The sequence below is a fragment of the Penicilliopsis zonata genome, assembly GCF_001890105.1.
Source record: "Penicilliopsis zonata CBS 506.65 unplaced genomic scaffold ASPZOscaffold_21, whole genome shotgun sequence".
Lineage (NCBI taxonomy): Eukaryota > Fungi > Ascomycota > Eurotiomycetes > Eurotiales > Aspergillaceae > Penicilliopsis > Penicilliopsis zonata.
Window position 1 is genome coordinate 133,183 of NW_019208929.1, and position 19,931 is coordinate 153,113.

At 50.4% G+C, this 19,931-nt stretch overlaps 10 protein-coding genes across 10 annotated transcripts; 6 read left to right on the forward strand and 4 right to left on the reverse strand.

Moving 5' to 3' along the window:
- The first annotated feature begins 2,335 nt into the window (after positions 1-2,335).
- ASPZODRAFT_136621 (hypothetical protein) lies at positions 2,336-3,779 on the forward strand. The gene is made up of 2 exons (XM_022724098.1): positions 2,336-2,724; positions 2,816-3,779. Exons 1-2 carry the CDS (start codon positions 2,475-2,477, stop codon positions 3,646-3,648), a joined length of 1,083 nt encoding a protein of 360 aa, XP_022577583.1. The 5' UTR covers positions 2,336-2,474; the 3' UTR covers positions 3,649-3,779.
- Positions 3,780-3,841: 62 nt separating this feature from the next.
- Positions 3,842-6,403, reverse strand: ASPZODRAFT_103947 (hypothetical protein). The gene is made up of 3 exons (XM_022720846.1): positions 5,898-6,403; positions 5,693-5,778; positions 3,842-5,624 (listed from the first exon to the last, which is right to left on the reverse strand). Exons 1-3 carry the CDS (start codon positions 6,129-6,131, stop codon positions 4,043-4,045), a joined length of 1,902 nt encoding a protein of 633 aa, XP_022577584.1. The 5' UTR covers positions 6,132-6,403; the 3' UTR covers positions 3,842-4,042.
- Positions 6,404-6,771: 368 nt separating this feature from the next.
- Positions 6,772-9,018, forward strand: ASPZODRAFT_154813 (hypothetical protein; the record flags this gene model as incomplete). The annotated part of the gene is made up of 3 exons (XM_022726135.1): positions 6,772-6,823; positions 6,888-6,940; positions 6,997-9,018. 3 exons carry the CDS (start codon positions 6,772-6,774, stop codon positions 9,016-9,018), a joined length of 2,127 nt encoding a protein of 708 aa, XP_022577585.1.
- ASPZODRAFT_1212431 (hypothetical protein) lies at positions 8,932-9,663 on the reverse strand. Its single transcript, XM_022721281.1, has one exon. It carries the CDS (start codon positions 9,488-9,490, stop codon positions 8,999-9,001), a length of 492 nt encoding a protein of 163 aa, XP_022577586.1. The 5' UTR covers positions 9,491-9,663; the 3' UTR covers positions 8,932-8,998.
- Positions 9,364-11,134, reverse strand: ASPZODRAFT_1211700 (hypothetical protein). Its single transcript, XM_022721279.1, has 5 exons — positions 11,105-11,134; positions 10,943-11,027; positions 9,699-10,813; positions 9,477-9,630; positions 9,364-9,417 (listed from the first exon to the last, which is right to left on the reverse strand). The coding sequence occupies exon 3, from the start codon at positions 10,707-10,709 to the stop codon at positions 9,837-9,839; it is 873 nt and encodes a 290-aa protein (XP_022577587.1). The 5' UTR covers positions 10,710-10,813; positions 10,943-11,027; positions 11,105-11,134; the 3' UTR covers positions 9,364-9,417; positions 9,477-9,630; positions 9,699-9,836.
- Positions 11,135-11,460: 326 nt separating this feature from the next.
- Positions 11,461-12,202, forward strand: ASPZODRAFT_28666 (hypothetical protein; the record flags this gene model as incomplete). Its single annotated transcript, XM_022728145.1, has 3 exons — positions 11,461-11,691; positions 11,740-11,910; positions 11,987-12,202. Coding segments are annotated over 3 exons (618 nt in total), but the record flags the coding sequence as incomplete, so codon positions are not given.
- ASPZODRAFT_146380 (hypothetical protein) lies at positions 12,201-12,781 on the forward strand (the record flags this gene model as incomplete). The annotated part of the gene is made up of 2 exons (XM_022725178.1): positions 12,201-12,473; positions 12,551-12,781. 2 exons carry the CDS (start codon positions 12,201-12,203, stop codon positions 12,779-12,781), a joined length of 504 nt encoding a protein of 167 aa, XP_022577589.1.
- A 1,062-nt stretch (positions 12,782-13,843) lies between these two features.
- ASPZODRAFT_19778 (hypothetical protein) lies at positions 13,844-14,383 on the reverse strand (the record flags this gene model as incomplete). The annotated part of the gene is made up of 1 exon (XM_022727478.1): positions 13,844-14,383. The coding sequence occupies one exon, from the start codon at positions 14,381-14,383 to the stop codon at positions 13,844-13,846; it is 540 nt and encodes a 179-aa protein (XP_022577590.1).
- Positions 14,384-14,673: 290 nt separating this feature from the next.
- Positions 14,674-17,428, forward strand: ASPZODRAFT_136626 (hypothetical protein). Its single transcript, XM_022724099.1, has 5 exons — positions 14,674-15,086; positions 15,714-16,124; positions 16,185-16,545; positions 16,611-16,868; positions 16,928-17,428. The coding sequence occupies exons 1-5, from the start codon at positions 14,837-14,839 to the stop codon at positions 16,971-16,973; spliced, it is 1,326 nt and encodes a 441-aa protein (XP_022577591.1). The 5' UTR covers positions 14,674-14,836; the 3' UTR covers positions 16,974-17,428.
- Positions 17,429-18,419: 991 nt separating this feature from the next.
- ASPZODRAFT_136627 (hypothetical protein) lies at positions 18,420-19,083 on the forward strand. The gene is made up of 3 exons (XM_022724100.1): positions 18,420-18,502; positions 18,597-18,624; positions 18,683-19,083. Exon 3 carries the CDS (start codon positions 18,770-18,772, stop codon positions 18,923-18,925), a length of 156 nt encoding a protein of 51 aa, XP_022577592.1. The 5' UTR covers positions 18,420-18,502; positions 18,597-18,624; positions 18,683-18,769; the 3' UTR covers positions 18,926-19,083.
- The last annotated feature ends 848 nt before the right edge of the window (positions 19,084-19,931 follow it).

The following is a 19,931-nucleotide window of genomic DNA, read 5'->3' on the forward strand; positions in this document are numbered from 1 at the left end:
GTACTTACTCCGTACTCGTACTAGTATTTGATCCACAGACCCCAGCTGGCGTTTCGATCCACGCGCTGATCCTGGCTGCGGTGGATCATGAGCGGTGGAAAGAAATGGAAGTCTCCATACGGAGTACGGAGTATACAGAGTATACGGAGTACATATACTATTCATTTATTCTATGTAGTAGAGTACTCTACTACAGTATACTACAGTATACTACAGTATAGTCATAGTATTAATATTCTTTAAGTTGTGAGGCAAGTAATTGATCTGCATGATTTACATTGCACTGGACCAAGTCTATTCTGATGTACGGAGTATAATAGTATATTATAGATATCACTTTGTAATACTATACTACAGTGGTGATATAGAATTGGAGACTGTCCATGCAGTGATTGCCTCATATATGCCCCGTGCTCAGCGGCTCACATGGCACCCGCGTGGCATAGGACGGTCCAGCGTTTGAGGATCTTACAGCTAGAGTATTGAGTACTCCGTAAAATAATGAGAAAAATAATGAGAAATAATAATAATAAGAGTTAAATACGGAATATACTCCGTAAGCGCCAGGAGTAGTGTGTCCGTTGGGTGAAGTGAACACGCAGGCTCGAACTCTAAATGTTTCATATCAATCTCAATATTGGGTACTCCGTACGGGGAGGGGGATGGATGGCAAGCCTCGGAAATGATGCATGGGCGATCACTTAAGCTGGAATGCCATGCACAATTGCAAGGCCGTGTCACGTTGGCCGGTGCGGCGTGTCGCCGTGTACTATGTAGTATGTAGCCGTGATGCTTTGGGTCAAAAGTAGATCCGGCTCCGCCTTCCCGTTTGATCAGTAGCCGAGAGTCCGTAGTTACTACCTTATATGTAGTATTTACAGAGGAGACAGACATACTACATAGATGTACCTACTAATTGTGAGCAATAACTAACTATACAACACAGTATATTCAGGATATTTTACTATCTATTATTATGTAGTCAGAGGTAGAGTGTACTCCGTACTTCATGCAACGGCAAGGGATATCGTTCATAGATGCCTTTCCTGGCGTTCTGCCGCTAACCGGATCTGGGCTCGTCTCCGTCATCCACCCCCGAGGACTTGGGCGATGTTAATAAATAGTACGGAGCCGGAGTTTGGAGTACAGCCAGTACGATGCAGTACAGAAATTTACACCACAAGTCTTAGGTACCTCAAATATAGATATTGTGATTATACTATTTTATTTATATACCTCTGTTCTCTACTTACTCTGTATGCCATGCTCTGATTTTTTGTTTCCCTTGGTATGGTCGTATTATATCTTGTGTTCCTTCAGCCAGTCCCCACATCCACATGGAAAAAAATGGGGCTCGGACAGTTCAAGTGGGAAGGTGGGGGATATGTGCGTCCGCCTTCCCTTGATCAGGGAGAGTAAGCAGTTGGACTCGTGAGAATGAATCCTACAGAGCACCTAGGTATATTTTACCTAGGAAGAGCATCTATCAGCTGGTGTGATCAAAGTATAGAGAATATACGGTATCTTTCTTTCTTTCTTTCTTTCTTTCTTTCTTTTTTTTCTTTTCTTTTCTTAAAAAAAAAGAAAAAGAAAAAAATACAGCAGCATAATAGGAGACTCCCAAGCGAGGATCTACATAGGAGATGAGATCAGGTTCTCGACAACGCATGATCGTGCGGCAACGATCAGCCGTTTATGGGGCGCAAGACCGGTACCTCCGTATGTACGTACGAGTCTCGTTTCGCTCTCAATCTTACGGATGGATCTGCACTAGCGACAGACACTTAGCCGAGCTCCGAGACGACCTGCATGACGATTGGTAGACCGGACGAAGGATCTGTCAGGTCTCAGCCCACTCTCGCTCACCGTGGGGCCCTGATACATACCGCTAGACGTGGCACGTTCTCAAATTACATACAGTACCTTAGGTACCTTAGGTACCTAAGGTACACCTACTAAGTACTCGCAACCGCCACGTTGGAAAAGGCTAGCCCCCAAACGATCCGCTGCACATCCTTTTCAGGCGACGTACACGGCGTTTTAATTTAATAATTAAGCTTTGGAACGGGGTCGTATTGTAAACCCGCCATATGGTAAGGTAATTAATCAATCAATCAATTTAATTAGATTTTCCATTCCTTCCTTCCTGCTCGCAAGGCCGATCGAACCCCCCCCCCCGGGTGGATCAAGCTAGACAAGACCCGGAAGGTCATCCTCCAGTGTATTCCAATGGGAGGAATATCACGGTTTAGTTGACTCTCTTGAGTAGTAGTTATTACAGCCTCTTCCCTCGCTGGAGTCTGTTTCCCTTTGGTTCTCTCCTTTGTCCGTCTCCAGGTATCATCTTGCCGCCCCCACTCGCCACATCTATTATATTACTACTACTACTACTACTACTACTACTACTACTACTACTCTCCCAAGTCTACCAACCTACCTACCTACCTACTACTACCTACTACTACATACTCACCATGGACCTCGCCAGCTTGATCACGAATCACAGGCCTAACCCGGTCAAACCTCGTCATCTTGATCTCCAGACGCCGCCTCTACCCACAACCACGTCCAGCTCCTACTTCACGACCGCCGCCGCCGCGACCACCTCGTATGTGCGCTCGCCGCAGCCGCCGTTATCTCCTCCCGTCGATGACCAGCCTAAATGCTCGTTGCCTTCTATCTCGACTCTCCTCGAGGGGGCCGATAGCGCCTTTCATTCAGCCAGTATGTCCCAATTTGATGACCACTTCGTTTTCCATCTTCTTCTTCTTCTTCTTCTTCTTCTTCTTCTTCTTCTTCTCGCTAACGTAACAAGAACGCCCAAGATACAGTCCTGACAGCGAATCCCGCCGGTCTTATCAGTCGTATGATCCAGTAACGGCGCATCTTCCGCCTACTCCGCCGCTACGCCCTGGATCGGGTTTCAGCAGCAGCAATCACCCCTCTCCTTCCACCACCGTTAAGACCACCGAGCAGCAGCAGCAACAACAACCACCACCGCCGTACTCGCTACTCCCCAACCCGACAATGGACCGCCCTTCGATTTCCAGCCAGGGCTCGTCCGCTCGTCATTCTCTCTCCGCAATGCCCCAGTACCCATCGCCAGCGTCGAGTGTGGCTTCGTACTCGTCACCCGTGGAACCGTCCCCCAGCTCGAGCACCTACTTCCAACGACCACATGCCTCGAGCGTCTCATCCATCGCGACGACGATAGCAACCACCGCTACCGCGTCTACTCCTACTCCGAGTGTTGCTGTTGCTGTTTCTACTACCGCGGCTGCTACTGCCATCACCACACCCACCACACAGTCCACTCTCCCTTCTCCATCCTCCCCGACAGGCCAACACCACCACCACCACCAGCAGCAGATTATCTCCCCCGTGACCCCAGCCTGGCAACATCACCACTACTTCCCCCCAAGCAACACAGCGCCCTACCAGCAGAACCATGATCGGTACATCTGCCGAACATGCCACAAGGCCTTCTCGCGCCCTTCCAGCCTGCGCATCCATTCACACAGCCACACGGGCGAGAAACCCTTCCGCTGTACCCATGCAGGATGCGGTAAAGCCTTCAGCGTCCGCAGCAATATGAAGCGCCATGAACGCGGTTGCCATACCGGTCGTCCTGTCCAGGCGATCGTCTAAACCAAATCCTTTTGGTTTATTTTATTTGTTTATCTTTCTTTTTCTTTTCTTGGTCTGGTCTACGTTTTATGATACCCTTTTTTTTTCATTTCTTCATTTGTATCTTATATATATTCTTATTTTTTTTTGTGGTGATCCTTAAAACGGACCGGACGGGAGTTGGTCTAGGGGTTATATCATGGTTTAGGGGGTCCAAGGTTGAAATGGATTGGGCTGGATTGGATTTGGAGTTACTACTTGTACACGAATATATACGCCAATCTATAGATGACTTGTCCTATACTAGAATATTGTACGGAGTGCGCTATAGAAGATAATCACGCTGCCATGATATTGTTTGTAGCTACGTTCTTGCTACGTCTCTCCCAAATATATATATATATACTCTATCTATCTAGGCATCAAGGTCGAGGTCTTCCAAAAGCTCATCGAGCTTATTGAGCAGGATCTGGTAGTTGATGGCATCGCTCGCAAACTCGTCGCCGGCGATTTCGCCGTCCAGAGTCCGGATGACTGGTGCGGGGTCGGTCGTTGCAAGGGCGTCGATACCATCGACTAGTTGGCCGACTGCTTCAGACCCCAGATCGACTGTTTCAGGCGCCAGGTTCGCTTCTGGCCCCTCCTCCAGCATCTCTTCGAGCCCGGCGTCCTCGAAGCGCAGACGATACCGCTCGCTGAGGTAGAAGCGGATGTCGTCCAGCAGTTCGATGGTGTCGGTTTCTTGGCGGCCCTGAATCCGTGCCGCCGATTGCTGGATCAGTTCCGCAAACTCGGGCAGGTCGATGTGCGACTCGAGGCGGTACGCCAGGTATCGCGCCCCGAACTCCTCCAGCCGCTGCACGCGGGTCAGCCACGCAGCCCGGATGATGGCGTAGATGTCGAGTTCCTCCTCCTCGTCTGTGCCGCGGGTCCGCGCAGCTTCCGCCTGCGACATATCCCCGCTGCCTAGAGTGCTGATAACCACGGCGGCCTTGGTCTTCAGCTTCTCGATGAACAGCATGTCCGCCGCAAAGAGAACGTCCACGGCGATGTCCAGAGGAAAGTCCACCTTTTCGGTGTATAAGAAGGTGAGGACGATTTCTAACACCTCGGGCGAACAGTCGACAGGTATGATGTTCAAATATTCTTTCACATGGGCTTCGCGGAATGCCGATGAAAACATGGCATGGAAGAACTCGGAGCGCAACAGCATGGCCCGATGGCAGGGGAAGAGTGTTGATTTGGGCTTAGAGATCTTCATTGTACCCTCTCCAGTGGATGACGAGGAGGGTCCAATTGGAATAGAACCACTTTCCAATCTCTCCCTGACACCATTAGCGGCCACATTCTCCTCCGTCTCTTCTGGTTCTTCGGGCAGCTCGTCTGCCCTCAGTAGGACATCTGCAAAAATTGCATTATTGCGATCCCACTTCACCTCATCGGCTTTGGACGTCTCGACCACCATCTTATTGCGGATGACATTGTCGCGAAACCATTCTTCGAGCTGGTCTCGGCCCTTGGAAACTTCCACCGCTCGTCGCTGTCTAGCCAGTCTCCGGTCACTGCTATCCAGAATACTGTCCAGAAGACCGTGGATCTCAAGGTGCTTGGAGATCTTGTCGATTCCCGCAAAGACTTCTGACTCGGTAAATCCTGTGCCTGGCCCGCTTCTTAAATCACGAGGGGCTTCTCCAAAATAGAGATACTTAATTGCAGTACCAAAGGCCTCGGGGGGGATAGTGCTGGGCAGCTTCCATGTATCAGGTGACGAAGCCAGCTTCTTCTTGAAATATGGAGACCTTGCCGCGAGTATGAATTTATGCAGAAAAAGTGACTCGTCAGATGCAGTCACGACAATGTCGGAAGTCACAGGGTGCTCCCGCGTCAGCAAAGACGTGACATGAGCCGCCAGAGGCTGAAGGGGGTCTGTAGATTTGGAATAGTCGTACTCGAGAAGAAGGTTTCGTATACGGTCATTGAGAGCGTTGTACAGACATCTGAATCAACCAGGAATAGTTAGCAGGTGCAGGAGGTATGTCATTTTATATATCAGAGAAAACAGCACCTTTCGCCCTGGAAAGTGTCTCGCTCACACAGTGCACCGGACTCAAGGAGAAGCTGCACAACCTCAAAATGGCCACATAGACTGGCCTTTGGAAATCACAGAACAACTCATCAGCCACACTCTCTGTAGAGAGAGAGAGATAACATGTTTCCTGAGGATATATACGATAGAACCCCCCCCCCGGTGAAGCAGAAAAGCAACATACCAGAATCAAGGGCGTATAGTCAAAAGGATCACGAGCATTTATATTGACACCCTCGGTGATCTTCTCCTGGCAGACTTTTAAATCTCCTTTCCGACAAGCGCTGCACAGTTCCCGAAACGGGTCGCTGAGATCAAGCGGGTTGTCATCCTTGATGGCGCCCTCTTTAATCAATTTTTTCTCATTATGCAGGCTGACCTCCAACTGGTCCTTTCGGAGGACCCTTGGTTCCGTCATCTTCCGTGTCGCAATGCCGTAGAAACCGCCTCTGTTGTCGTCGAAGAGAGGGGCGAATCTCCCCAAATGCGGGACAGAGTGACCGACGCCGTTTCCTTATCGATAACGGTCACGTGAAACCGTAGAAGGGATGACGGACGGACAGACGCTGCTCGAGTCTCGAGACAGAAAACCCCATCGTTCGAGCAGATAACGGAGCTTATTGTCGCTTCTGGGAGACCTCTCCGAGGCCGGGAGAGGTCTTCCACATGTAAGGCTTCACCCGAGTGCTGTACTGCTCGTCCGATCGTCTGATTTTCTTGATGCAGTGGGTGCATATCCACAGCTATTTGCTGCTAAGCAGCTCACCGCCTTCTGCAACTAGGATAGCGGATATGCCGCACGGCGTTGCTTAGCAACAGTGCTCTGGCTAAACATCTGGTGTCTTTGACCGCGTTGCACCTCTTTATTCTGGGCATTCCACCTTATATGTACCTGTGCGTTTCATCTTTTACTAACCCAGCAGGACTTGTCTTCTCTCCGGAACAGCAGCGAGGCTGTCGATGACCTATTTCTTTCGCTACTAAGCTCCAAAGCACTATACTCCAGCGCTGTCCGGTGTGGTCGCTTTGTGGCTCCGACGACGCAGCCTACCGCCACCATGGCAATTGCACTGGCGGAATCAGACAAATATGAGGTGCTGGAGAAGATTGGTAAGCTCTTCCTCTGCTGTTGTTCATGTTGTGTGACGTAGGATGGCTGACAGGGTGCATCAAGGGAGTGGTTCTTTTGGCATCATTCGGAAGGTGAAGAGGAAAACCGATGGATTTGTAAGGACATCGACCAGCAAATTGGAAGCCCGGGATTATGAGCTGACAGGGAGTAGATTCTATGCCGCAAGGAAATCAATTACATCAAGATGTCGCAGAAGGAGCGTGAACAGCTCACTGCCGAATTCAACATCCTGAGCTCGCTCCGGCACCCGAACATCGTGGCGTACTACCATCGAGAGCACCTGAAAGCGAGTCAAGATTTATACTTGTATATGGAGTACTGTGATGGGGGTGACCTGAGCATGGTCATCAAGAACCTGAAAAAGGCCAACAAGTACGCAGACGAGGACTTTGTGTGGCGCATTCTATCACAGCTGGCCACTGCCCTGTACCGCTGCCATTATGGCGCTGATGCACCAGAGGTGGGATCAAATATTCTTGGGCCATCGCCAAAACCCTCCGGTCTTAAGGGGAAACAGGCTCAGGTCATGATTCTTCACCGCGACCTGAAGCCAGAAAACATCTTCCTGGGTGGCGACAACACGGTTAAGCTTGGCGACTTCGGCCTTTCCAAGCTGATGCATTCCCATGACTTCGCCTCGACCTACGTCGGGACCCCGTTTTACATGTCTCCCGAAATCTGTGCGGCGGAAAAATACACCCTCCAGTCTGATATCTGGGCAGTTGGTTGTATCATGTACGAGCTGTGCCAGAGAGAACCCCCGTTCAATGCCAGGACGCACATCCAGCTTGTCCAAAAAATCAGAGAGGGCAAGTTTGCACCGCTCCCAGACGTTTACTCTCCAGAGTTGAAGAATGTCATTGCGAGCTGCCTACGAGTCAACCCTGATCACCGCCCAGACACCGCAACCCTACTCAACCTTCCCATTATCCGCTTGATGCGCAAGGAGAGAGAGGTTGTAGATGTCGGGAAAACGCTCCGGAAGCGTGAGGAGGTCGCCATACAAAAGATGAAGGAGATGGAGCAGGCATTTGCGAAGGTTGAAAAGGAGAGGCAGCAGATGAGAAGCGAAATTGAAAGCACCGTGCGGCGAGAGTGGGAAGTCAAGGCTCGGCTCGAGATCGACCGGCAAGTCCAGATGGAACTCGATAGGTTGCGTAAACGATTCGAGTCTGAGGTTCAGGACAAAGTTGCAGCTGAGTTGGAGAAACTCAAGAAGACTAGGGAGGATACAGCATTCCGGACCAGCGCACATGGATCTCAATCGTCAACCAGCACGAGTGAAGAAAGCGATCTCTCCTCTGCAACAGATATCACCAACCTGTCACTGGAATCCCCGACATCGAACATGAAGCCTTTAAAGAAAGAGACTCGTACCCCCTTCACACGCTCAAAGACCGTGATCGAATCCCCTATAGACGTGCAGATGGCCGAGCCTTCCCCAATCTCTATTGCTTCTCTTTCGTTATCTCCTCGCCGCACGTCGGGGACTTCATCTGGTAAAAATATCTTCGCCGAAGCTGAACGGCAAAAAGCCAAATGGGAGCCAACGTTGGCTTACTCCGATGATGAAGATGACACTCCTGACCTGCCATCCCCAACCCGTCCGAAGGTGAAACCGGATCCGTTCAAAGCTCCTCACCGACCTCTGCTTCGTCAGAACACAGCCGCCATGATGCAGAAATTAAGCACACAGCCCCCGCTCTTCCCCTCAAATTCTTCGAGGCTTCCTCAAATGTCCACTGGCATGGCGACATCTAGCGAGACTCGTCATAATCTCGGCGAGTCTAGAGAGCCCAGGCAGCGCTCTCCGCACCGCCGTTTGTCGAAAATACCGTCCTCGGCCAACCTTGCCGCTGATGCTGGATCTCCAACCCGCAAGTCTGCCAGCAAGCAGCATTCATCGAAATCAAATGGCGGCGGAGAGGAGATGTTCAAGGCCGTTATGCAGCGGAATATGGGTGGTCGGACCTTGGTCGAGCTCGCGCAGGCAAGGGCCGGTGGGCGTCCCGTGGATGAATTCAAACGCTGCGCCAGCGACTCTCGTGCTTCAACCAGCTCTGCAATGAAAGCTTCAGCGAGAGAGCCGCCCGCAGTATGGGATCCAGAACGAGATGAGATGCCAAGTCCTTTCCTCGCCCGTGGGAAGAAGGTCATTCGCAACCTCCGGTGAACAGCATACTAAACATTCTGCTGCCGCTTCCCTTTTTCATTGTCCCAATATTCATGATATCTAGGACCGATTTTTGCTGGTGTTCATCCATTTTTCTTCTTTTTGAAAATTTCTTCTCTTCAGGTTGACCGGCGCCCTTTCCTTTCATCTTCCTTGACTCATTTTCTTCTGGAGTCCAGGGCTGGATGTGCATTTTCAGGAGTAAAAAGTTGTCCGTGGACTCCATGGAAACTTGATGCATTTTTGCTACGTCCACCTGTGTTTTAAGCCTTTTTTTTTTTTCTCTTTTTCCCTCTTCAGATGGGACCACATACCCTCGCTCACTTATCTTTCCTCTATTTCCCTTTGTCATGCCGTAATGCCTCCTCTCATCCCCTTTTTGACATACTGCACGCTTCCCTACACCCGCATCAGGCATTCTGGTGGTACAGTGCTCTTCATAGCAAATGGTCTCTGACCTTCTCCTCGCCATTTCAAGCCAAATTTTTTTTCTCTTTTGCCCTTCTTACTCTCTCTTGGAAATACCGATTATGGATTTCCCTTTTTAATTGACCGGTGCCGTCTGCCGTTTCTGTCAATGGCGTTTTCTTTCTTTTTTTTGGGGGCAGGTATCTGGTGTTTATGGTGCAATTAGCAAGGCTTCCGACTTGGACATACAATCTATCTTGATGAGATTTCACCATAGACTCTTAATTAGTTGAGTATTCGCCCAAAAAGGCCCAAGAAGTAGACAATGCTTGGATTATTCGACCAAAGGCAAGTTGTAATTTCGAGTCTTAAGTAATGTACAATATATGAGGTGTAGATTGGGGCGGCGTCTAGGCCTCCTCATCCTCGACTTCCTCGATCTGCACCGTCCGGAGCTCCCGATGGAATCGATTTTCCTCCTCCTGTAGTCTTTGTTCGTGATCCGCATCATTATCGTCGTCATGGCTCGCCGTCACTTGTTGTCCGTGATCAGCCGCCGTGCTAGCCGAGTACCCTGCCTGTTCTAGGCGGTCCATTTCCTCAGGCTCGAGCAGTTTCCCCTGGCCGCGGATCGCCTCTTGTTTCATGCGCACTGCCGCAGGGACGAACTTGCTCACGGCTTCCTGGCGGAGGTTGCGGATCGCGGGCGCGGCTTCATATACCGTCTTGGCCTCCACGGCAGGTCGTGCCGGTAAGGCATGCTCGCCGCGCTGGCCTTCTTCTCCCTGCTGCTGCCTTTGTGGTCCCCTTCCTCGTCGTTGTTGCTGTCGCGGAATGGGTGGCGGCGTGTCGCGCGGCATGGGTATCCTCCGGACGCTCTCGTCTGTGTCGCTGCTTGCGCTGTCGTACTGTTTTTGGTGGCGACGGTCATTGCCCTCTCGCCGCCTCTTACCGAGGATCCCGTCGCCGTCGCCGCCGCCGCCGCCGCCAGAGGAAAACTTGGGTGCCTTCTCGCCTAATGCTTCTCGCGCCTTCAACACCGCGCGGAGGTCGCGCTCGAGAGCTTCCAGGATCTGCTTGTCACGCGGGCGGAGTGGCTGGCCTGATTCTTCGACGGCTTTGAGATCGGTGATCTGGCGCTGGATGCGCTCCGGGTTGCGACGCGCGAGCTTCTCATTGCGGCGGGCCACAGCCTCGGCCTTTCCTTTCTTGAGGGTCTTTTGTTTTTCCAGCTTCCGCTGCGCCATGGCAGGGTTCATCGCACGGTCCTTGTCCTTGGGCATCGTGGCGGTTGGGGCTCGATCGCGACCGGGGGAGAAATCAATGCGGAGACTTGCAGCGAGGGTGCAGTATCAATACGGGTTTCTTGTCTATGCAAGCGATGAAACAGAAGAAGAGTCAGCCACGAAGCCAATAATCAAGAACTATGGCAAATCGGTGCAAGGAGGCAGGGAGAGAGGAAGAAAAAAAAAATCTCCCGACACCCTGCAGCCACAGCGGGACGGAGAATGCTCACAGGCTGTTCGCACAATAAGCTGCATTCGAGACAGGCAGATTTGCAGCTTCCAGGGTCAGAGAAAACCAATGAAAAGTGCTCGTTCCTTCGCAGTGTTGTAGCCTCACGCGTTAGGTAGACAGGCCCTCGCGGGGAAAGTGACAAGAGGACAGCAGAAAGTACCAGACAGTCGACGGGCTCAGCCCTGCTCTCAACAAGCTGGTAGAACACAAGCTCTGGGTATTATTAACCGTGAAACGGGCGATGAGAATGCCTCCACCGAATGCTGCGTAGGGGGGGGAAATTCACGTCAAGCTGCCCGCTGCGGACTGGGAGTTTGGGGATGGGAGGAGATGCGATGACGATGGGCAACGAATCAACTCCAATGTAAATCGTCCGTCGTTTATCCACGGATCTGCCCCGTCTGGCACAATTAGCAATTGGCTCGATCAGTCTGCAGCGTTGGATGGAGCTCACCAGATTCGCACTGTTGGAGTTCCTCTGCACTCGGTCTCTCCCTCCAGGCGAGGTACACAAGGATGCTCAGCGCGTGTGCGCCCGGAGAACCCAAAGGCTTATCCTGGCCATGCGGGTCATCTGCCCTTGAGTTTCTCCCTGCTCTCTTTTTCTTTTTCCCTGCTCTCGTCTCGCTCCTCCTCCTGCTCGTGCTTGACCCCGTCTTTGTTCCCCAGCCGACTGTCCTTTTGCGAAGCTGGCAAGGTTGTGGATGGTTCTTGCTGCCCCTCTTTCCCGCCATCCGCTCCCGTTCGGTCTGTCCATCCCTGAAGCACTGCCCAGGGCCTGATCCTAGGCTCTAGCAGGTGTCTGATCGGTGTCTATCTCTCTCGCCGAGCGTCTGCGGTCGTAAAATCATCCTCTCGAGCCGTGTCGCTCGAGTCCGCCTCACGAGGAGCCGCCGAACTTGTGTTGCTTTTGCCGCCGACGAGCCACCCGAGCCCCGTTCCTCGACCGCTACTCGCAACGGCTTCGTACCAAGCTCAGCGCTCTCCACGGCCATTGACTGTCGATCAGGAGCGTGGAAACCTTCCATAACGGGGTGAAGAGACGCCCGGAGACCATCCGTCCTCGCCCGCGCTGTCTCCGGTCTCGTTCCTGGCACAGACACACACCGACTCCCGCATCCGCCGCTCCTCCTCTTCTACCTTTTCGCGCAGCGTCTATCGGCACCATGAACTGCGGTCCGTTCTGTCCTACATTGAGATCGGCCGGTGCTTCCTAGACGTTCGTCGCGGTAGGAGCATGTCTCTACCGGACCCCAATGTCCGTATCAACCTCGATCCCCGACACCTCGCTTGGTCTCACCTCCTCCGAGATCCAGATACTACGACAGCAGCAGCAGATCGCGCTCCAGGGCCAGACGGGCAACGGTTTGTCCAGAGGAAGAGGCACCGGGCGGAACAGCAACTCGAGCTCGCGCGCAGCCAGCGCAGCCAGCAGCCATGGCCGGTTGCTGCTCGATCCCATGAGCCTGCGGGCGCTCTCTCACCAGCTGGACAATTTGCAAGAGCAGATCCGCAATCGCATCGACTATGTATATAACCTTTTCTTTCCCCCCTTCTCTTGATCAATACCGAATGAACGACCGCTGATCAGACTGACTGTCTACAGCTGGAGGAGCAAATGCAGCTCTCCATCGCCAACAGCTACGACCGAGCGGGCAACATCATCTGCGATGCAGATGCCGAGATTGCTCGTACCAAAAATATCCTCGCCTCTATTGATGACCTGGAAAATGAATTCACCAAGATCGCGCGCATCAGAGATATTGTCAAGTCCTTTCGTGCTCGAATCGAATCCTACGATCACCGCTTGGACCAGGCCGCCCGTCGACGACATTAAGTCTCTTCTCCTCCATACCCCCCCTCCAACAAATTCCTCTATATGCATAATCTCCTACAGCCCCTATGTTTTTGCCCTAGTGGCATGCGCGTGGCTTGTTGGTTGACCGCTGGGTGGTCTTGTCATGATACTTCGAAGACGCCTTCTACATGATTATTAAACGACAGTCAAGAGAAATGTCCAAAAATTGATCAAGAAAAGATATCATGAAAGATATGAAAATGCCATATTAATCATGATACACCCTGCCCTCACGGAATATATTGCTCAGGACAACCCTTCATCTGCTCCAAGCAGTTGATTTGAAAATATTCATTTCTTCTTTTTTTTTGAGTTTTCTTTCCCCCCCTAATATTGACGCTATCCCTGCTATATAAATATTTGATCTCTGCCTCGCGGCTAATGGCGCTCTGACTCGGCGAGGACTCAACAAGGACTTGCAAGAAACACACGCTCTCTTCTCTTTCCCCGCTTTGTTCTTCTTATACATACATGACTAGTCGCAGGACTCTATGTTGATGATGAGAATGACGCCCCGTTCTTCTTTTCTATTTTTCCCCCCATCTGAACATGTGAACCCATCTTGTTTTTCCTGGTTCATGTTGTTATATAACATCCTTCTATTGGATCTTTTTCCTTTTCTTTTTTTGTGATTTGTAATGTCATGGACTGGATGTGTCTCAATTTGATATCCCAAGTTGTTTCTTTTTGCTTAGTTATATCTCTGGTGGTGGGTGGTATGGACTGATAATAATCCCAAATCAACCCTGTTAAGTTTCTATGAGTAGCTGGCGTTCCATATCGATTTCTTTCCTTCGGCCTTGATATATGTCTTTTCCGGTCAGGTTCGAGGTCATGATGATCGATAGTTGCCAAGTAGACCCCAATGAAGTAGCCTTGTCTCTGGTAGCCGCCACTAACGAATAGCATACAGTGCTGGTGTTAGCTCTCAACACCGCGAAAGAGTCGCCTCTATTAGGGTTTGTTTGAACAGATGGGTATAATAATAAGACCCGGCGATGGAGCGGACTTATAAACGTCCAAAACCAAAGACAGGATGTTTCAGCTTTCTGCCGCTGTGTCCTTTTCTTTTCGGCGCTCTGAAAGCTTCTTGCCGCGGTTGGGCGTCTGAGGGAAACGCTTTTCTGTCCCACATGTCATGCAGCGGATGACCAGAACATTCGCCCACGGTTTCTTGGAGTTTTTGCTCTCGTTTCTCAGCTCCTGGACACTGTTCACTCCCGAAGTAAGGATCATCCCACAGCGTTTGCAGAACGACCTCTTCACGGGAATAGGCAAACGGAGCTGGGTCTTCAGGGATACTCCACGCATGTGGGATATGTACTGTTGCGAGAGATGGACAAGAGGTGACTTGGCTATTTTGCGATTGAGAGCATTTGTCTGAGAAGGCTGTAGATTCGTTGATGGCGAAGCTTGAAGGGTCTGATTCCCTTCTTGCTCATTGCTAGAGGACTCGGTCGTCGGCAGGTTGGGAGAAACCGCTGCGCCTTGCAGATATGCGGCCGCTTTGTGGAGGTACTCTAGACGTGCCCGGATATGTCTCTGCGCCCCTCCTGGGGGGCCTTTTTTGGCCTTCGCCATGGCAGTTATGCCAAACAAAAAAGAGGCTCTTCACTGTTCAGTGGTAAAAGTGGCAATCGACAGACTAGCCGGAATCGGTAAAGAGCTTTGACGATTGGTCCCAGAGTCACATGAAAGTATGACTAACATCACGGTCACGGGACCGGCAATCCTCTGCTGAGCCTGCTCCATCCCTCGCAGCCACTCTCGCCTTCGCTCCCTGGGATCCTCTCTTTGCAATCCTCGCCATCACCTGTACTTGACCCCATCCATCGTGTTCTTCACGAGAAATTCTACGACACCTTTCTCTTTCCTTTTTTTCTAGGCTTTAACTGCCTTTTCTTCCCCGTGACATACCGATACCCCCGATCCTAAGTGTTGTCAGACGACACGCGCCTCGCGCCCAATCTTCCTCCGCTCAACACATCTTCCCAACAGAACCCCGCCACTTTCGTTCGCGGAAAATCCATCAACATGTCTCACGAAGAGGATCTCATTGATTACTCCGACGAGGAGCTCCAGACCACCGACGCGGCGGCGACGACCGCTGCCCCCGCCGCTAATGGTGATGCTGCCAAGAAGGGCGATCTGACTGTCTCCGGCGGCCGCCCTGACAAGAAGGGCAGCTATGTCGGTATTCACTCGACTGGTTTCCGCGACTTCCTGCTCAAGGGAGAGCTTCTCCGTGCCATCACCGATTGCGGTTTCGAACATCCATCGGAGGGTTAGTTAACTTAACACATTTTTCTCCCACAAGCCTCCCTCCATTGCTCCATGTTCCAACGTCCGTCCATCTCCGCGGGGGAAAATTATGAGAACACACAAGAAACTCTGTTCGCTGGGTCATGTTATTCTGTTCGAGCCTGCAGACGACATGAGGATGTTGCCTTCTATCTACAAAGAAGAGGCAACCTGCGCTACCACCGCCTCTCGAGGCTTGTTCTTCCCCATGGCCTTTTTTGAGGCCTTGGTAAATTATGCAGCAAGACCGTGTTACGGCGTCATGGCAATATAGCATCGAAGAATCAGGGAGGAATTGGCCGATGCTGCGATTGGGACCGTGATTACACGCCGTCCACCGCACGGAAGGTTACTAGCGTTCCTCGTGTCGACTGCAGAAGGCCTCTTTCAAATGGTCTTGAGACAAAAAAAATTTTTTTATTGAGAAGACCTGTGGTATTTTTGGTGTAAGCTCGGTGGACGACAGATCCAATCGAAGGGTTTTAGGGGTTTCAAGTATTCTCACCACCAGGAGATGGACGGACACCTGCGAACGCGAATTGCTTTTTTTCATTGCTTGAGTTCAACCATCGAGAACAGAGTCTAACATACCGTCTCCGCCTTACTACAGTCCAGCAAGTGTGCATCCCTACTGCCATCCTGAACGTTGATGTTCTTTGCCAAGCCAAGTCTGGTCTGGGAAAGACCGCTGTCTTCGTCCTGACCACTCTTCACCAGCTTGAGCCTGTGCCCGGCGAGTGTTCCGTGCTTGTCATGTGCCACACTCGTGAGCTGGCCTACCAGATCAAGAACGAGTACGCTCGCTTCAGCAAGTACCTTCCTGACGTGAAGACTGCCGTCTTCTACGGAGGCACTCCCATCCAGAAGGACGTCGAAGTGCTTTCGAACAAGGAGACCTACCCCAACATCGTTGTGGGTACCCCTGGCCGTCTGAATGCTCTGGTTCGCGATAAGAAGCTGTCTCTGCGCAACGTCAAGGCGTTCGTTCTTGACGAGTGCGACAAGATGTTGGACCAGATCGGTGAGTAGATTACATGGGGCGAACAACGCACTGATACCGATAACTAATCGTTTTTCAAAGACATGCGCCGCGATGTGCAGGAGATCTTCCGTGCGACCCCTGCCGACAAGCAGGTCATGATGTTTAGCGCCACTCTCTCCCAGGAGATCCGCCCCATCTGCAAGAAGTTCATGCGTAATCCTCTCGAGGTCTACGTCGACGATGACACCAAGCTCACCCTGCACGGTCTGCAGCAATACTACATCAAGCTGAGCGAGGCGGAGAAGAACCGCAAGCTCAACGATCTCCTCGACAGCCTGGAGTTCAACCAGGTGATCATCTTCGTCAAGAGCACCCTCCGTGCGAATGAACTGGACAAGCTTCTGCGCGAATGCAACTTCCCCAGTATTGCCGTGCACTCTGGTGTTAGCCAGGAGGAGCGGTAAGGATTCCAAGCCAATAATAAGAAAAGACGTCCCCGAATCACACTATACTAACAGAAAATAGTATCAAACGGTACAAGGAGTTCAAGGAGTTCAACAAGCGGATCTGCGTTGCGACCGACGTTTTCGGCCGTGGTATCGATATCGAACGTATCAACCTGGCCATCAACTACGATCTGCCCGCCGATGCCGATTCGTACCTGCACCGTGTCGGCCGTGCGGGCCGTTTCGGTACCAAGGGTCTGTCGATCTCCTTTGTGAGCAACGAGGACGATGAAAAGGTCCTCAAGGAGATTGAGAAGCGATTCGAAGTCGCTCTCCCGTATGTTTTTTTTTTTTTTCCTTCTCTCTCTGATTGCAAAGTGAAGCTAACATCTCTAGCGAATACCCCGAGGGCGGTGTTGACTCGAGCACCTACATGGCGTAAAGCGCTGCCCACGTACATGAAGAGCACCGACTGGTGTTCCGGATGGTCAAACACGTTCTCTCTGTCTGTCTTGTTGCATTTTCATCTCGTGATTATGTTTTAATGTTATTATTATTTTTTTTTGGGGCGTGATGGCGATTTCAGAGGAAAGAAAAGTCAACCGGTCGCCTCATCCGTTGAATACCGTGTAACTACCGTAGTGTACCACTTGTAGAGTAATCTTCCTTCAGGTTCTACATATTGTGTATGTAGTAGTGAATTTCGGGGATCAGGAAGGGTAGCTACTGCTGCTACCTACACCAGTCTCAGCATGCCCAGTCCAGTGCCCAGTCGAGTGCCCAGTCCCTTATGGATCCGCCCAGAGCCTAACCAGAGGTTGACGTCTCCATTGTCCGAGCGTTGTCTCAGAGAGTCGGCGCTGACTGGCCCCGTTTGTACCTCATGGAATCACCGAGATCAGCCCAGGGCTGATTGGCGGGTCGAGGAGAGGGTCCTTACGGAGCATCAGGGTGGATCTAGCTGTAGCCTGTTTCCTGGAGGACTAGAAGTGATGACGATGATGGCGTTAGGTACGGAGTACTAGGTAGTTAGTTAGCTGGTAGTTTTAGTACCTAGGTATCCGAGGTGACTGGTAATTTAATCTTACACAGGCTGTATCTATATGATAACCTTATATATTGAAGTTTTCCAATATCACAATGAAATTTATCAGCCATTGGTTATAGTATCAATTCAGGTACGAGTAGTTATCTATAGTGGCTTGGTAGATATTGCCGGGTTGAGGTAATCACTTGCTGCCTTAGGCCACATTTACTTACGACCTAGTAGAATATAATATAAAGATATTGATAGTTTCTTTATTGATCTAAACACTGCCTGGTATTCTGTTTCCACATCGCAGATTGAGTCAGTGGTTTATTTAATTTGTTCTAGAAGGCATCCTCATTGTCGGCTACTAAATTGTTGAACACAATGGCTTCTAAGATCAGCTACAAGCTGACGAGAGCGTGGCTCGCTGGTGGTCAGCTATCCTTGTTCGAGGTGGAGGTTGGCAAGCTGTTGCTAGCCAGATTGATATAGTTAGGTAACTAACTACCTTGGGTTTTTAAGATACCTATGAAAGCGGCGATGCTAAGCAGATACAATGTCACAGTTGGGTTAGCAATCAGGCAGCTACATAGCGTAGTGGGCTGCAGGTGTATAGATAAGCGTCGAGTAGTTAGTTGGTTACCACAGCTGCTAGATAGCTATTCTAGTATTCTACCAGCACTTCGTACCTCTTCTGTATTTACATTGTACTAGCTGGTTAGAGATTCGCGCGGATCCACCTCCTTGAATTTCCTGTTTCCAGTTCTACCAGAATCACCTTGTCGACTACGGAGTACGGAGGAGCTATTACAATAGTTGCCAGTCTAACATAAGTTAACTATGTTATATTATATAGTTATATATATATATATATACAACTACGTAGGTACGGAGTACCTAGGTATAGGAAAACTCTAGTATTAATTCCGATCTATATTAAGGTATGGTGCGCCCCACGCTGCGTTAGGATCGCCATTCCAAGGTCTGGGCCATAATATTATTCTGCTACTAATTACTCGCTCATCATCTCAACAGAACAGTACACAGAGTACGACTACAGATGGTATACTACCCAACTACTCCGTACCTACTCTGTATCCGATCTAAAGCTGTTAATGCAGATTCGATGTGTAGAATGAAATATGCGGTCACCCTGCAAACAGTGGCATGACGATCCTTGCCGTGGGACTGCATACCGACCAGCCATGATGGAATATTTGACATTCAACAGAGTTCGAGGACGGAGGAGTTACTTGCAGGGGACTTGCAGTTTGCCGGAGAATACCTCCAAGTTTATTTATGTTTATTATGCTACAGGCTGTCCGCGTCGTTGCTATAAGCTCTCGATCGATCCATACGAGTAGCTAGGTACCAAGTTACTTACTACCTATGTAGTATATCACTCCGTAGTTACTCTGTAACTAAGTACGGAGTACTCCGTACCTATATTTTTAAGGGTCAAGACTGTACTATGTATAGCTGCTAAGGTGAACCTGCAGTCGTGGTTGTACACGTATGTGTGGATCGGACGGACAGTAACAGACCAAGACTAACAGTACTAATAGGTAGGTACCTAGGTACCTTTTACTACCTAGTACTAAGGTGCCTAGGTACTAGGAAACTAACTAAGTTACCTCCCAGTTACTACCGTTACCAACTACCAACTACTACGAGTACACATAACAAGAGTTCTACCAGCTCCAGCCACATCTCGGTCGGATACTAGGTACTACTCTCCCACCCTACCGATAGTGATATTATTCCCTAGTTCCCGGCTAAAAAACTAGTCCGACGCGTATGGTTGTCGCTTGTTGTGGTGCAGCCGGGGGGGTTGCGTGGATGGCCCACGGCGAAAAAGCAATTGGCCCAGAATGTCATCCCTTCCCTGTTTCCCCTGTCTTTTTGAAATTGAAATATCCTACTAGGAGATTACTCTATGAAAGATTCTAAATTTTTAACAATAAACAGATGGAATACTATCAAGTAGACAGACAATTAGGTACGGAGTAGTTATGTAGTAGAGGACGAGTCTAACCTAGGGTCCTGGTATTCTGTTTCCGGCGGATCCACGACCGTTGCGTGCATCCGGCCAGTATTGGATTATGATATTATTATTATTAGTATTATTAGATGGGCCATCGTTATTTGATAACTAATTATTATTATTATTATTATTATTATTAGATGACGATTTCTGATGGTCCTCGCTGCGACTAGTTCTGTACCACACATCATCCCCGATCCAGCCTTTTCCTCTTTCTCCTTCTTCCAGGCAGGCGTTCTGAAGCTTGTCCATTGCTCCTTCCTCCGGTTTCAACTCTCTCTCTCTCTCTCTCTCTCTCTCTCGTTTTCTCTCTCCCTCCCTCTCCT

What these genes read in the sequence shown, in the direction of transcription:
- ASPZODRAFT_136621 (XM_022724098.1), top strand. Translation starts at nt 2,475, where the DNA reads ATGGACCTCGCCAGCTTGATCACGAATCACAGGCCTAACCCGGTCAAA. An exon ending in TAGCGCCTTTCATTCAGCCA is followed by an intron (nt 2,725 to 2,815) that starts GTATGTCCCAAT and finishes TAACGTAACAAG; the next exon opens with AACGCCCAAGATACAGTCCT.
- ASPZODRAFT_103947 (XM_022720846.1), bottom strand. Translation starts at nt 6,131, where the DNA reads ATGACGGAACCAAGGGTCCTCCGAAAGGACCAGTTGGAGGTCAGCCTG. An exon ending in ACTATACGCCCTTGATTCTG is followed by an intron (nt 5,779 to 5,897) that starts GTATGTTGCTTT and finishes TGATTTCCAAAG; the next exon opens with GCCAGTCTATGTGGCCATTT. An exon ending in GACACTTTCCAGGGCGAAAG is followed by an intron (nt 5,625 to 5,692) that starts GTGCTGTTTTCT and finishes TGGTTGATTCAG; the next exon opens with ATGTCTGTACAACGCTCTCA.
- ASPZODRAFT_1212431 (XM_022721281.1), bottom strand. Translation starts at nt 9,490, where the DNA reads ATGGCGAGGAGAAGGTCAGAGACCATTTGCTATGAAGAGCACTGTACC.
- ASPZODRAFT_1211700 (XM_022721279.1), bottom strand. Translation starts at nt 10,709, where the DNA reads ATGCCCAAGGACAAGGACCGTGCGATGAACCCTGCCATGGCGCAGCGG.
- ASPZODRAFT_136626 (XM_022724099.1), top strand. Translation starts at nt 14,837, where the DNA reads ATGTCTCACGAAGAGGATCTCATTGATTACTCCGACGAGGAGCTCCAG. An exon ending in TTTCGAACATCCATCGGAGG is followed by an intron (nt 15,087 to 15,713) that starts GTTAGTTAACTT and finishes GCCTTACTACAG; the next exon opens with TCCAGCAAGTGTGCATCCCT. An exon ending in CGATTCGAAGTCGCTCTCCC is followed by an intron (nt 16,869 to 16,927) that starts GTATGTTTTTTT and finishes TAACATCTCTAG; the next exon opens with CGAATACCCCGAGGGCGGTG.
- ASPZODRAFT_136627 (XM_022724100.1), top strand. Translation starts at nt 18,770, where the DNA reads ATGGAATATTTGACATTCAACAGAGTTCGAGGACGGAGGAGTTACTTG.